The sequence below is a fragment of the Caretta caretta genome, chromosome 1, assembly GCF_965140235.1.
Source record: "Caretta caretta isolate rCarCar2 chromosome 1, rCarCar1.hap1, whole genome shotgun sequence".
NCBI classification, from domain to species: Eukaryota; Metazoa; Chordata; order Testudines; family Cheloniidae; genus Caretta; species Caretta caretta.
This window is the reverse complement of record NC_134206.1, coordinates 303,257,456-303,269,071: the sequence shown is the minus strand read 5'-3', so window position 1 is coordinate 303,269,071 and position 11,616 is coordinate 303,257,456. Positions and strand designations below refer to the sequence as shown.

The following is an 11,616-nucleotide window of genomic DNA, read 5'->3' as shown; positions in this document are numbered from 1 at the left end:
CCTAATAAGAGTATGGAATTGCAGTTGAATTACAATTTGCATATTGTGCTGTATTGCAAGATGTACATTGTACTTTACTATAAATATATGGCATTTAACTATATCAGCACCTAATATAAGTAAGTTCCACTGAACATACTCTTCTCACCAGTGATTCAGATTCTGGTCCCATAAAACCAATGGCCCAAAAAATGTCATTAGCTTTAATGGGATCAGGATTGGGACCTCCCAGGAAATGGGAAGGAAGCTGGAGAGGAGGCGTTTTAGGAGAAATGTTGAATTTCTTACTTTTAACCTAAAACTGTTTTCCTCTTTCCTTAGCCTTCCTTGAATCCAGGGGAAAGACAGGTATCTGATGTAGTGCTTTTAAACCATTGGAGTATTAGGAATTATGAAGTGCAACGTGGAGACATTGTGTCATTAGTGTAAGTAATTTCAAATACATTCAATTCATATTTATGCACATCTTGAACCATCAGCATTGTAATAGGTTTTATCTGTAATGCCACGCTGTATTTTTGCATGTTGGCAATAACGCTATAGAGAAGATTGATCATATGAGCAACAAATGCATTATTATTGTAAATTTTCACCATACAAGAAATCTTCAAAGGGTTCATTATTTGCTTGAAAGGAGAAAAATGTGAAGTACTGTGTGGTATTATATAGATGTTTAGAAGAACTGCCAAGAAAAAGACGTGCGGTAAGGTATTTCAGATTTCTAATCAAGTAGAGTGATCAGTTCAATGATGATTATAGATCTGGAATACAGTAGGTAAAAAAATACATGGATTAATGGAGCATATGAAGAGAGTATTTTTTTAAGTCATGTTGCTTTATGGATATTTAATTCAGGAGGAAAAACCTTCTGTTTTCTTACTGTTTATCACATATCACAGTAACTTTTTTTTGGAAAAGTCTAACTACCACATTTAAGTTTAAGTAAGATCACAAAAACCAGACTTCTCTTTAAAGTACAACTTTATAAAAAACGGCTTATGAATTAGAACATGGAGGCTTATGTATCAAGCCAAAAGGTGGCACTGTTTCTCTGTTGAAAATATTCAAGACCATTAGAGGACAAAAATTCCATTTCAGTCTTAATGTAATATAGAAATGGAATGTCAAAGTGTGTATCACTGACACAATGATATAATACATTCTCATAGTATATGCTTGGATGGCTTAAGCTTAAGGTGTTTAGTTTTATAAGTAAAATGCACAGTATATAGACTTCAACTGAACTTGTCTTCTAAAGCTAATTTCCTTAGATTCCTTAGGTTTACATCTGTTTTAATGGACCACATTGTTATGGCTATCTGTCTACTGAGGTGGCAATTAATATCTAAATTTTACTACCAATTGTTTAAGCAAATATAAAAAAATCTACTCTAAGGCACGCTGTTCTTTTGTAGGATTATTTTGGATTTATTCTTCTGGTTCTTGAATGGGCTGCTGCATTTTCTGACAGATTTTTCTAAATGCTTTGACTAAAGTAGTATATTATTCATATTTGAGACACCTTACATTTTATGGAGGGCCTCCAAATTAAGGCCAGTTTATTGACTGACTGTGTGGAAGCAGATCTTAGAGGTTACTTTAAATACAGTAGTGTATCTGGTTAGTAATTATTGGACTGAATAGAAGGTCAGTGAGTTTAACCAGGCACAAAGTGGAATAACAATGTTACGCAGTCATTATGCTTTTAAAGGTTCCCTTCTAAAGTCTGATCCATCTGCATGGATTACTTTCATTTTGTCACACAGATGCTCTGTTTTCGAAACCTTCTTGTTACCAGCCTTTTACACGCTGGGTTATACAGTTGTGTCCTCATTACTCTTTTGTCTTCTGTTTGACAGGGTTGTTCCCTCAGTTAGTTGGTGGTGGAAAGAATATCCACCCATGTGGAAGAGGTCACATAGTAGCCATGCAGCTGTACTGAGTTTTTTTTTTCCTTGGGAAGTGTACAGAAGGCACAGAATAGTATGTTCAAAAGTCACTATGAGGAAAACAAAGAGGTGAAATTTAAGAAGATTCAGTATATTTTTTTATGTAGAACTATTAAAGGCTTCATATGTCATTACTTAATTTAGAGAATCTTATTATATGGGTTCATTAGAAATTGAGTTAAACTAGGACGCTGGCCTCTCCCTACTTCCTTCCAAACGTTGGAGAAGTTTAGATCCAAATTTTGTGACTTATGCCAATATATCATTATTCATTTTAAAGTCTGAGTATAACAATATGATGTGTGATAATAATATAATAATATGTATGATGTAGTATCCAGGTGAAACGAAATTGTGCAGGCACATGTTTATTAATTCTAGAGAATTAACTTCTGGTACATGAGTCTCTTTTATTGAGTAAATGGGTTAATTTCTTTATCCTACTCACCTTGATTCCCCACCTACAGTTATATGATTCAGTGGTCACTACATATGCTTTGTGTGTGTAATTTTACTAGCTTATTCTTGCATTGAGTGTTTGATATGGGCATCGCTATACTGCTTGTTAGAGGACTCCTTTGGATTCCGAGGTTACAGGTATGTGTCGCTACACAGTTTACAGAATCAGCAACTGCATGTACACCCACATGATACATAGTCACTGGTTGTAGATGAGATGCATTATACAGTGGCATCAGTCCTTAAAAATATAAATTGACATACAGGGCCAGATTCTGGCTCTGGGTGTTGCTCTCCTGTCTTCAATGTGGATGAGTAACTGTGAGTTACTGATGGAAGAATTTGGTAGTAGAGATGAAGTTTGTGTAGTATGGAGGCTTGTAAAACCTAATGTGATTTCATAGTTTCCTTTTTAGTTTTAATCCATGCTTATAGATGGATGTGCAACCTGTGTTATATATATTAGGGCTGTCAAGCGATTAAAAAATAATCGAACTGTTAATAATAGAATACCATTTATTTAAATATTTTTGGATATTTTCTACATTTTCAAATATATTGATTTCAATTACAACACAGAATACAAAGTGTACAGTGCTCACTTTATTTTTGAGTGCAAGTATTTGCACTGTAAAAAAACCAGTATTTTTCAATTAATCTAATACAAGTACTGTAGTGTAATCTCTTTATCATGAAAGCTGAACTTTCAAATGTAGAATTATATACAAAAAAACCTGCATTCAAAAATAAAACAATGTAAAATTTAGACCCTGCAAGTCCACTCAGTCCTACTTCTTGGTCAGCCAATTGCTCAGACAAACAGGTTTGTTTACATTTGCAGGAGATAATGGTGGCCACTTCTAGTTTACAATGTCACCTGAAAGTGAGAACAGGCATTCTCATGGCACTGTTGTAGCCGGTGTCGCAAGATATTAACATGCCAGATGTGCTAAAGATTCATTTGTCCCTTCATGCTTCAACCGTCCCAGGGGACATACATCCATGCTGATGATGGGTTCTGCTTGATAACAAGCCAAAGCAGTGTGGCCCAATGCATGTTCATTTTCATTATCTGAGTTGGATGCCACCAGCAGAAGGTTGATTTTCTGTTGGTGGTTCAGGTTCTGTAGTTTCTGCATTGAAGTGATGGTCTTTTAAGACTTCTTAAAGTCTTAAATTCTCCACACCTTGTCTCTCTCAGATTTTGGAAGACACTTCAGATTCTTAAACCTTGGGTCAAGTGCTGTTGCTATCTTTAGAAATCGCACATTGGTACCTTCTTTGTGTTCTGTCAGATCTTCAGTGAAAGTGTTCTTAAAATGAACAACATGTGCTGGGTCATCATGCGAGACTGCTATAACATGAAATACATGGCAGAATTTGTGGCTAAAACAGAGCAGGGGACATACTATTTTCCCCCAAGGAGTTCAGTCACAAATTTAATGCCTTATTTTTTAACAAGTGTCATCAACATGGAATGGTGGCCGAAGCATGAAGGGGCATAAGAATGTTCAACATTTTTGGCACGTAAGTACCTAGCAATGCTGGCTACAAAAGTGCCATGCAAATGCCTGTTCTCACTTTCTGGTGACATTGTAATTAAGAAGAGGGCAGCATTATCTCCTATAAATGTAAGCAAACTTGTTTGTCTTAGTGATTTGGCTGAACAAGAAGTAGGACTGAGTGGATTTGTAGGCTCTGAAGTTTTACATTGATTTGTTTTTGAGAGCAGTTATGTAACAAAAAAAAATTACATTTGTAAGTTGCACTTTCATGACAAAAGTTTGTACTACAGTACTTGTATGAGGTGAATTGTAAAATACTATTTATTTTGTTTATCATTTTTACAGTGCAAATACTTGTAATAAAAATATTTCAATTGCAATACAGACTACAATAGACAATTTTTTGTCAGAAGGGCGTCACAGTGCAATGAAGTTTGAGACCCCCGTGATATAACCATATACTTTACACTCTATAACGTATAACAATAATTATTTAACATTTATCATTAACCATATATTCAATATTTAACCTTTAATAATTAAACATTAGACAATTTAACAGTTAAGCACTTAACACTAATCATCCAGTAAGCACTGGCCAGGCGGTTACTAGATGGGTAGGGGAAGATCTCACTCAGACCACAAAGAACCAGCTTTATTTACAGACAAACTCCACACATTCTAGGAATAAAAAGGTAAAATGGAAGATTAGACTTACACTCCTTCCCTTTGTGTCCCTCTTATTCATCTATTAAATGGTCCTTCTGTTCTGTCAGTAACAGAGTGCTGTCTGCTCCAGCCAGTGGCTTCCTCCCTGCAAGCTGCTGGCTATTTCTGAGGTGAGGAGCTGCCACTGAGGTGAACACTGGTTTCTGGTGGCAGATATGAAGCCCGCTTGGCTGCTGCTGCTGCGGTGGCCTCCTGCTGGCTGGGTAGCTGGAACAGCTGTTGTCCAGGACAACCTTGGAATTCCATGATTGCTGCTGCTGCTGCTTTTATTGCTCCTTTACAAGCAGCTGCTTCTTTGCAGAGTTCTACTGCTGCTGCTTCTGAGGTGGCTTCTTCCTTGCAGGTATCTCACAGCTTCTTGTTCTTCCTGAAGGTCCCAATCCCACTACAAATTTAGCCTTTTGGCTGTCGCTCTTGTATACTGATTGGCTGAGCCTGAGTGACCAATCAGCTTTCACAGATTAGCATATGTGAATTTGGCCCTGCCCAGTCACATGTACCTACACGTAATGGGAAGTTTCATATATTCCTATGGGCTCCTATACATTCCTATGGGATTTTGCTGAAATATTCCCCATCGGAAGTGATGCACTATTGTATCTCTATTACATCATCTGGAAATGATGCAACACTGTTCCCCTATTGCATCATCCCTATGCATTCCTCTGGGGCTTCTATGTACTCCTATGGGATTTTGCAGAGTCATTCCCCTCAGGAAGTGGAATTTACCATTGTGTCACAGGAAGTGAAATTATTACATCATAGGTAATGGCTCCCTGTGTCTCTTAGAAATGGAATCCTCCACTACATCATCCCCATATCTAAAATTTTGGTCAGCCATTTTGGATTTTCTAAATTTAAACTATTGTTAATTCCTATTTATTAAAGCTTTAATTTAAAAACTTATTACTGTTTTAAGCATTCCAAAAGGGTCCTGATTCAATCACCACTCTATAATTGTCCAGCTAAGAGAATTATAACTTTTTCTGATTTTTAAACCCTTTGAGGCTTTTCTGCAAGTTTTTATTAAAGGTGTCTATGAGGTAATTCAGACTGCTAGAGGCAAAGATCTTTTTCTGCAGTGCATATGTTAAAACATAAAAAATGCCTTTCCCCCCTCAATCTCATCTAAGCAGAGCATAAATCCTATATAAGGTGAGCCAAATTTTCAAAACCATGTTTGAGTCGGTTCAAATTTAGGAAAAATGAATTCAACCATCACTAAAATTTGTCCCTTAACTTGGACATTACTGAATTACTAGGCTGTAATTTAAAATGAATAAGGTCTAATGACAGATTTTTTTCTGGTAATTAAATGAATCTGAAGTACGAATATGAAGTAAATTCATTGAGTGTGTGTGATACATGTGGCTTTCTGCCATGCTGCTTTCCTTGCATATTTATGTTGGGTAGCCTGTATCTAAAAATATAAAGCTTTGTTTTCTTTTTTTTTTTTTAAATGCGTCTAGGTTACCTTCAGTGGTTAGAATCCAAGAACTTCATTGATGTGTACACAATTAAAAAAAAGAGGTCATATTAATGGTATAGGTATCATGGTGACCTCTGTGCGGGTAGAACTCTGAACCTGTGTGGAGCACCACTGAAATTAATAGGCTCCACTCACACATAGTGTACTGCAGAATTGGAGCCTATTTTGCCATGATGCCTAGTGTAGGTTTGGGGATATCTTGTGTAATATTTTTATTTAAAAAGACATTGCCAAGGAATGATTTATAACACTAACATTTACTTTACATGTGTTTGTTGACAATCTGTGGTGACTGGGAATGAAATTTCCACTCCTCTCTTCCAGAGTTACTGGTATTTTTAATTTATTGTGGAAAAATATGGTTGGAACATTTGCTTTGGAGCCTTCTCCAGTGCGCACACTTGGAATTAGTTTTATACGGGCATGGCAAGAAAAAAAAGGGTAGGTCAAATTTTGGGAATAGTAAACTTGACATTATACTTTTTTAATTCAAACTTTAAAAACAGCAGACATATAACATATTTTAATATAGCTCTCTCTGTCACAGCTTCTTGTACTACTACATTCAGTTTACTAATGGCTGGGACAGTTTGACTCAGTTTAGTAGTGGAAATAGTATTGCTCTGATTCCAAATGCTGAATGTAGAAACTAAATTAACATTCAAAATGTTGTGCTTAATTTACACACTTAAAAACTGCTCATTTTACAGTGACTTACGACTAATGAAGCAGATTATAAACCTAGGCATGCAAATGAAATCTTAAAAAAAAAACATTGTGTGCACACTTGGATTCCAGTTAAGCAATTTTCAGGAACGCTATCTAAAGTGAAAAATGAAACTTCCTATAGTTACAGCATGAAGTCATCCATATTGATTGCTAAGGTCCTTCTAAAGGTTTGAAATTAAACCTTCTAAAAGACTGAAATTGAAGTGGAAAGAACACTAAAATATATATTATAAGGGACAACCCTGGAAATATTGAAATAAATGATCTAAAAGATCTTGTTGATGTGTAATTTATATAATTATATAACCTTTACTAGGCTTAGGAAATAAGTTAATGAAAATATTTACATAACGCCATTTATCTGGAAACTTTCACAAATAGCATTATGTACTTCATGTCCTGAACTACTGTGAAATATTGATGTGCACTACTCCATAGCTTGTGTTTCCCCGCATACTGTTAGTAGCTGCATTTCAATACTCAGTGAAGTGTTGAGGAGGGTAATAATTATTAAATAAATTATAACAATACCTTCCTCTTATATTGAACTTTTTTTTGTAGCTCTTGAAATCCTTTACAAAGGAGGGCAGTATCATTATCTCTGCTTTACAGATGGGGAAACTGAGGCAGAGAGGCATAGCAACTTGCTCAATGTCACTCAGCAGGCCAGTGGCTGAGCTTGAAATTCAAACCAGACCTCCTAAGTCCCAGTCTAGTGCACTGTCCACTAGGCCACACTGTCTCTGGCTGTAGTCAAAGCAGTTTATAGACATTTCCTAATAAATTCTAACAAAACCTCTGTGATAAAAGTATGTAGATAGCATATTTGAAATATTGAGCATTATAAAACTATATACATTTTACAGACAGGGAAACTGAGGCAGGGAGATTTTTCTTGTTTGCGGCTCATGTAGCATGAGTTTCAAAGTCTTCTAGTCTACAAACTCCCAGTCCCATGCTTAATCCACTACACCACTCTGCTGCCTGTGATTCCATTTTGTATATCAGTTTATCAAGCACTTTGGGCTCCTGTTCAAATGTACACTTAAAGAATAACTTTAGTCACTGTTTAAATACAACCATCAGATCATTGCAGTAAATTGCAGCAACTATTTAAACAGTTTACATCAAATATGCATGACTAATTAGGTGAGGAAATGAAGAATCTTGTAGAATTCAAACTATAGATGGAATTTTAGGTATGCAGAAGCCAAACCAGTGCCCTGTGACTAATTTAGCTTAACTGCTTACATGGGAGCAAATTCGTAATTAAGAAAATAACAACTATTACCTTGTTTGGACTTGCTGAGAAAAAGATAAAATATGGAAAAAGACCATTTTTAATAAAAGTAAGAATATTTTACTAGGCAAACACACGAGCTGTACTGCCTGTAATAGAAAAAATTCATTTATAACCTTCTGAGTCATATGTTCACTAAACACAATGTCAATTCACATATAACTAAACCTATGAGATTAAGTCTGTTTGTTTTTCTTTTTGAGATATGACTATTATACAACATGATGAAATTCTGTTTCATCTAGGAGCTTTATACAGTAAATTCAGATAGATAATTGCCTCAGCATGGCCTAGATAAAATTTGATTGTGACTTCCATGCTTTTGAGAGTCTTTCCCATACACCAGAATCAACTCAACATTAATTTTGTGATTTTAAAAATATAGTATTTGGGAATCATTTGAAGGCACAAAGATGCTAAATGTAAAGATGCTGAGTCTCTTGTGAAATCATCATAATATAGAGTTGGATGAGTGTGTTTTTTATGGTTATTTTGCTTGTCAAATACTTCTGGAGATAGAGTGCATGGAACCCTGGCCATTCTGTCCCTGTGTGATGCCATGTCTCTATAGGTATGTCTACACTGCATCTGGGAGTGAGCCTCCCAGTCCAGCTCCACAGAGTTGTGGTGACAGGGCTCATGCTAGCCTGCTAAAAAAATATGTAGACATTGTAGCTCAGGCTCTCAAGTCTAGGGGTGGGAGTGGAGTGGGCTTGAGTGTCCAAGCTCTAGCCCGAACTGCAAAGTCTACACTACTGCTTTTAGCATGCTAAGGTGAACCCATGCTAATGCAAGTCTCTGGACCTGAGCTGGGAGGCTCACTTCTGGATGCAGTTATACATATATCTGATATACTTGTACCAGTTTGTGTATATTTGTTACAGGTGTGTTTGTGACAATCTCTGTTGCTCTCTGACTTCTTTCCACAGGTCAGAATTTCTAAAGGTAGTTGCTATGGTCAGAAAAATGGTCACAATTATTAAATCCCAAACATTTTGAAATAAAGTTGAAATTTATGATACAAAATGAGAAATATGTTAGGCCTTATAAATTTCATGGAAACCAACATTTTGAGTGTTCAAATCATGAATTAACAAAAGTTTCCTTCCTTGTCATCAGTTTCCACCACCCCCTATATAATGTTCATAAAAGCCTATATATTTTACAGTTATTTTATTAATGAGTCTGTGCCTAAGAAGTGTAAAAAGATAATCCATACAAATGTATTTACTGAAAGGTACACTGAATTTTGATCAACCATTGCTACTCTGAACAGTCATTCATATTTTATTTTTAGCGTACTACCATGAGTCCTGTCACCACAACTCCCAAGACTGGGAGACTAAAGAACCTATATAAATATAAACTTAGCATTTAGAATGCAGTGTGATGATCATAGTTTATGCTTTATTTCTTAAGATTTCAGAAACTTTTTTCCTGTCTCAAATATTGAACTAGAATACCTCTGCTTGACCTTCTGGAGTCTGCCTATTTCTGTTCTATTATTGTTTGTATTTAGGGCTCAATATATAGTCTTCTCGGATGCTGGACACTGCATGAAGAAGCTGTGCTGACATAGAAGTGAAATAATCACTTTACTTTTTGGGCCTTGGTGACCTTAAAAGATCCTCCTCTTTTCTTCTCTTTCTTTGGCTGGAGACAGAATTTTCATTGTTTTTTCTTGATAAAAATCATGTGTGTAATTCTACTTTTATTATTTTATGTACTTTATGGTCTTTTCTGAGATTAGATATTATACTATATATTACAGGTTTTATAGAGTTGGGGAAAGACAAACCTATTGTACCTTGTATTTGTAAAGTGGGTAAATTCTGTTTCCCAAATAAGGTTTTCAAGTACTGTACACAATCCTGGGTTTCATTAAAAAAAATGTTAGAAGCAGGCATGCTCTAGACAGGCAATTTTTTGTTGTACTGTTGAAATTGAAGTTACAGAGGGGAAAAGCTGCCCCAATTAGTCTTCCCTCTTCCTCCTTTCCTCCTCCTGCCCCTCTGGCCAAATGAAGTGAGCAGGCTTTACCAGGAATATCACTTGACTTGATTGCAAGAATCTTTCCTTATGAGTGGAAGGCTGGATTCCTTGAGCCAAAAAGTACCATATGTATGGACATGCTGTGTTTAAAGATTTTTTTAAAGTTCACAATTAATCCTTAGAATTGGAAAGGAGGTAGTCTGTTTTGTGTTAGGTTCCTGTTAGGTGCGGAAATGAATTGTAGATTTAGAAAACCTGATGAAAGGAATGGCTGTAATGGAATAATTTGTGGAAAGATCCACTTTCATAGCATGACAAATGGAAAGTATACCAGCCAGTGAGACCACCATATTGTGTTCTATTTTATTTCAGTTCTTGTACTAGACTGGTCATCCAGGTATCTGCTTGCCACTTACTGAGAAAAGTTAAATAGTAAATTATCACTGGTTGCAATTTTTGTTATCTTATTTGTTAGCACACATTACGGGTTGATAAATAAATAACCGTCACTTCCATGGTTAAGCTCATCTGGTTGGCTGAAGCAAGCACTTTGCCTGTTGAAGCTGACCAGAACATACCAATCAATATTGATAGAAGAAGCAACTGTCTTTCTACTGCAGCAACATCTATTAGATAAAATGATTACATCAGTCATTTGGTATAATAGGTGTAATATAACAGAGAACAGAACTTTGTAAAAGGATCAATATCCTCTACTTCAAAAATAAATGTTGAGGTACTGTAGCAACAGGAAATGATTACCTTTATTAGCCTTATTCCAATGATATCCCTTATTTAAGGGATATGTCTACACTTATTGTGGATGAATGCTGCGGTCAATAGTGAAGACCTGCTAAATCGACCGCAGATCGCTCTCCCTTCTCTGGTACTCCACCAGAATGAGACGCATAAGGTAAATTGATGGGAGAGTGTAAACACTGCAATAAGTTGACCTAAATTACATCGACTCCAGCTATGTTATTTACATAACTGGAGTTGCGTAACTTAGGTAGACTTAACCCCGTAGTGTAGACCTTCCCTAAGTATACGGACCTGAGTTTGATAGCCAAAAATTCCTGTTAAATTATATGACTGTGTATACTAATTACACCCCAACATGTGTATATTTGTTTATGGCTGGCTAACTTCTTTACCGGGAGATCGCAGGCTGCAATCCTCATCCAACTAAAGTACTGCTAATGCAGTGGCTGAAGTGTGCTGAAAAAACTATCATTTATTATCACAGTGTGTTTAGTTATTGCTATTATTGCATGTGTGTGTGTACAGTTTTTATTCTCTCCTTAAAAGGTAGCAATGGGTAAAAAATAAAGTTTTGAACAGGTATACTAGATATAATACAATTATTTCACTTGTGTATTTCTACACAGACTGACACCTGTAGACTAATTCAGTCAAACCTCTGGAAAAACTCCCATTGACTGACAGGGTCAGGATTTTACCTGA

The 11,616-nt window shown here is 36.0% G+C and overlaps 1 protein-coding gene across 13 annotated transcripts in view; it reads left to right on the top strand.

Moving 5' to 3' along the window:
- The window catches only part of IMMP2L (inner mitochondrial membrane peptidase subunit 2), an 835,235-nt gene that overhangs the window by 47,260 nt on the left and 776,359 nt on the right, over nucleotides 1-11,616 (top strand). For all 13 annotated transcript variants that reach the window (XR_007354631.2, XR_007354633.2, XR_007354632.2 and 10 more), the window contains exon 3: nucleotides 322-425. Coding sequence is in view for 10 of the 13 variants with exons in the window: in XM_048836072.2 (XP_048692029.1) it covers nucleotides 322-425 (104 nt within the window). In the remaining 3 variants the exon portion in view is untranslated. The remainder of the gene's footprint in view (nucleotides 1-321; nucleotides 426-11,616) is intronic.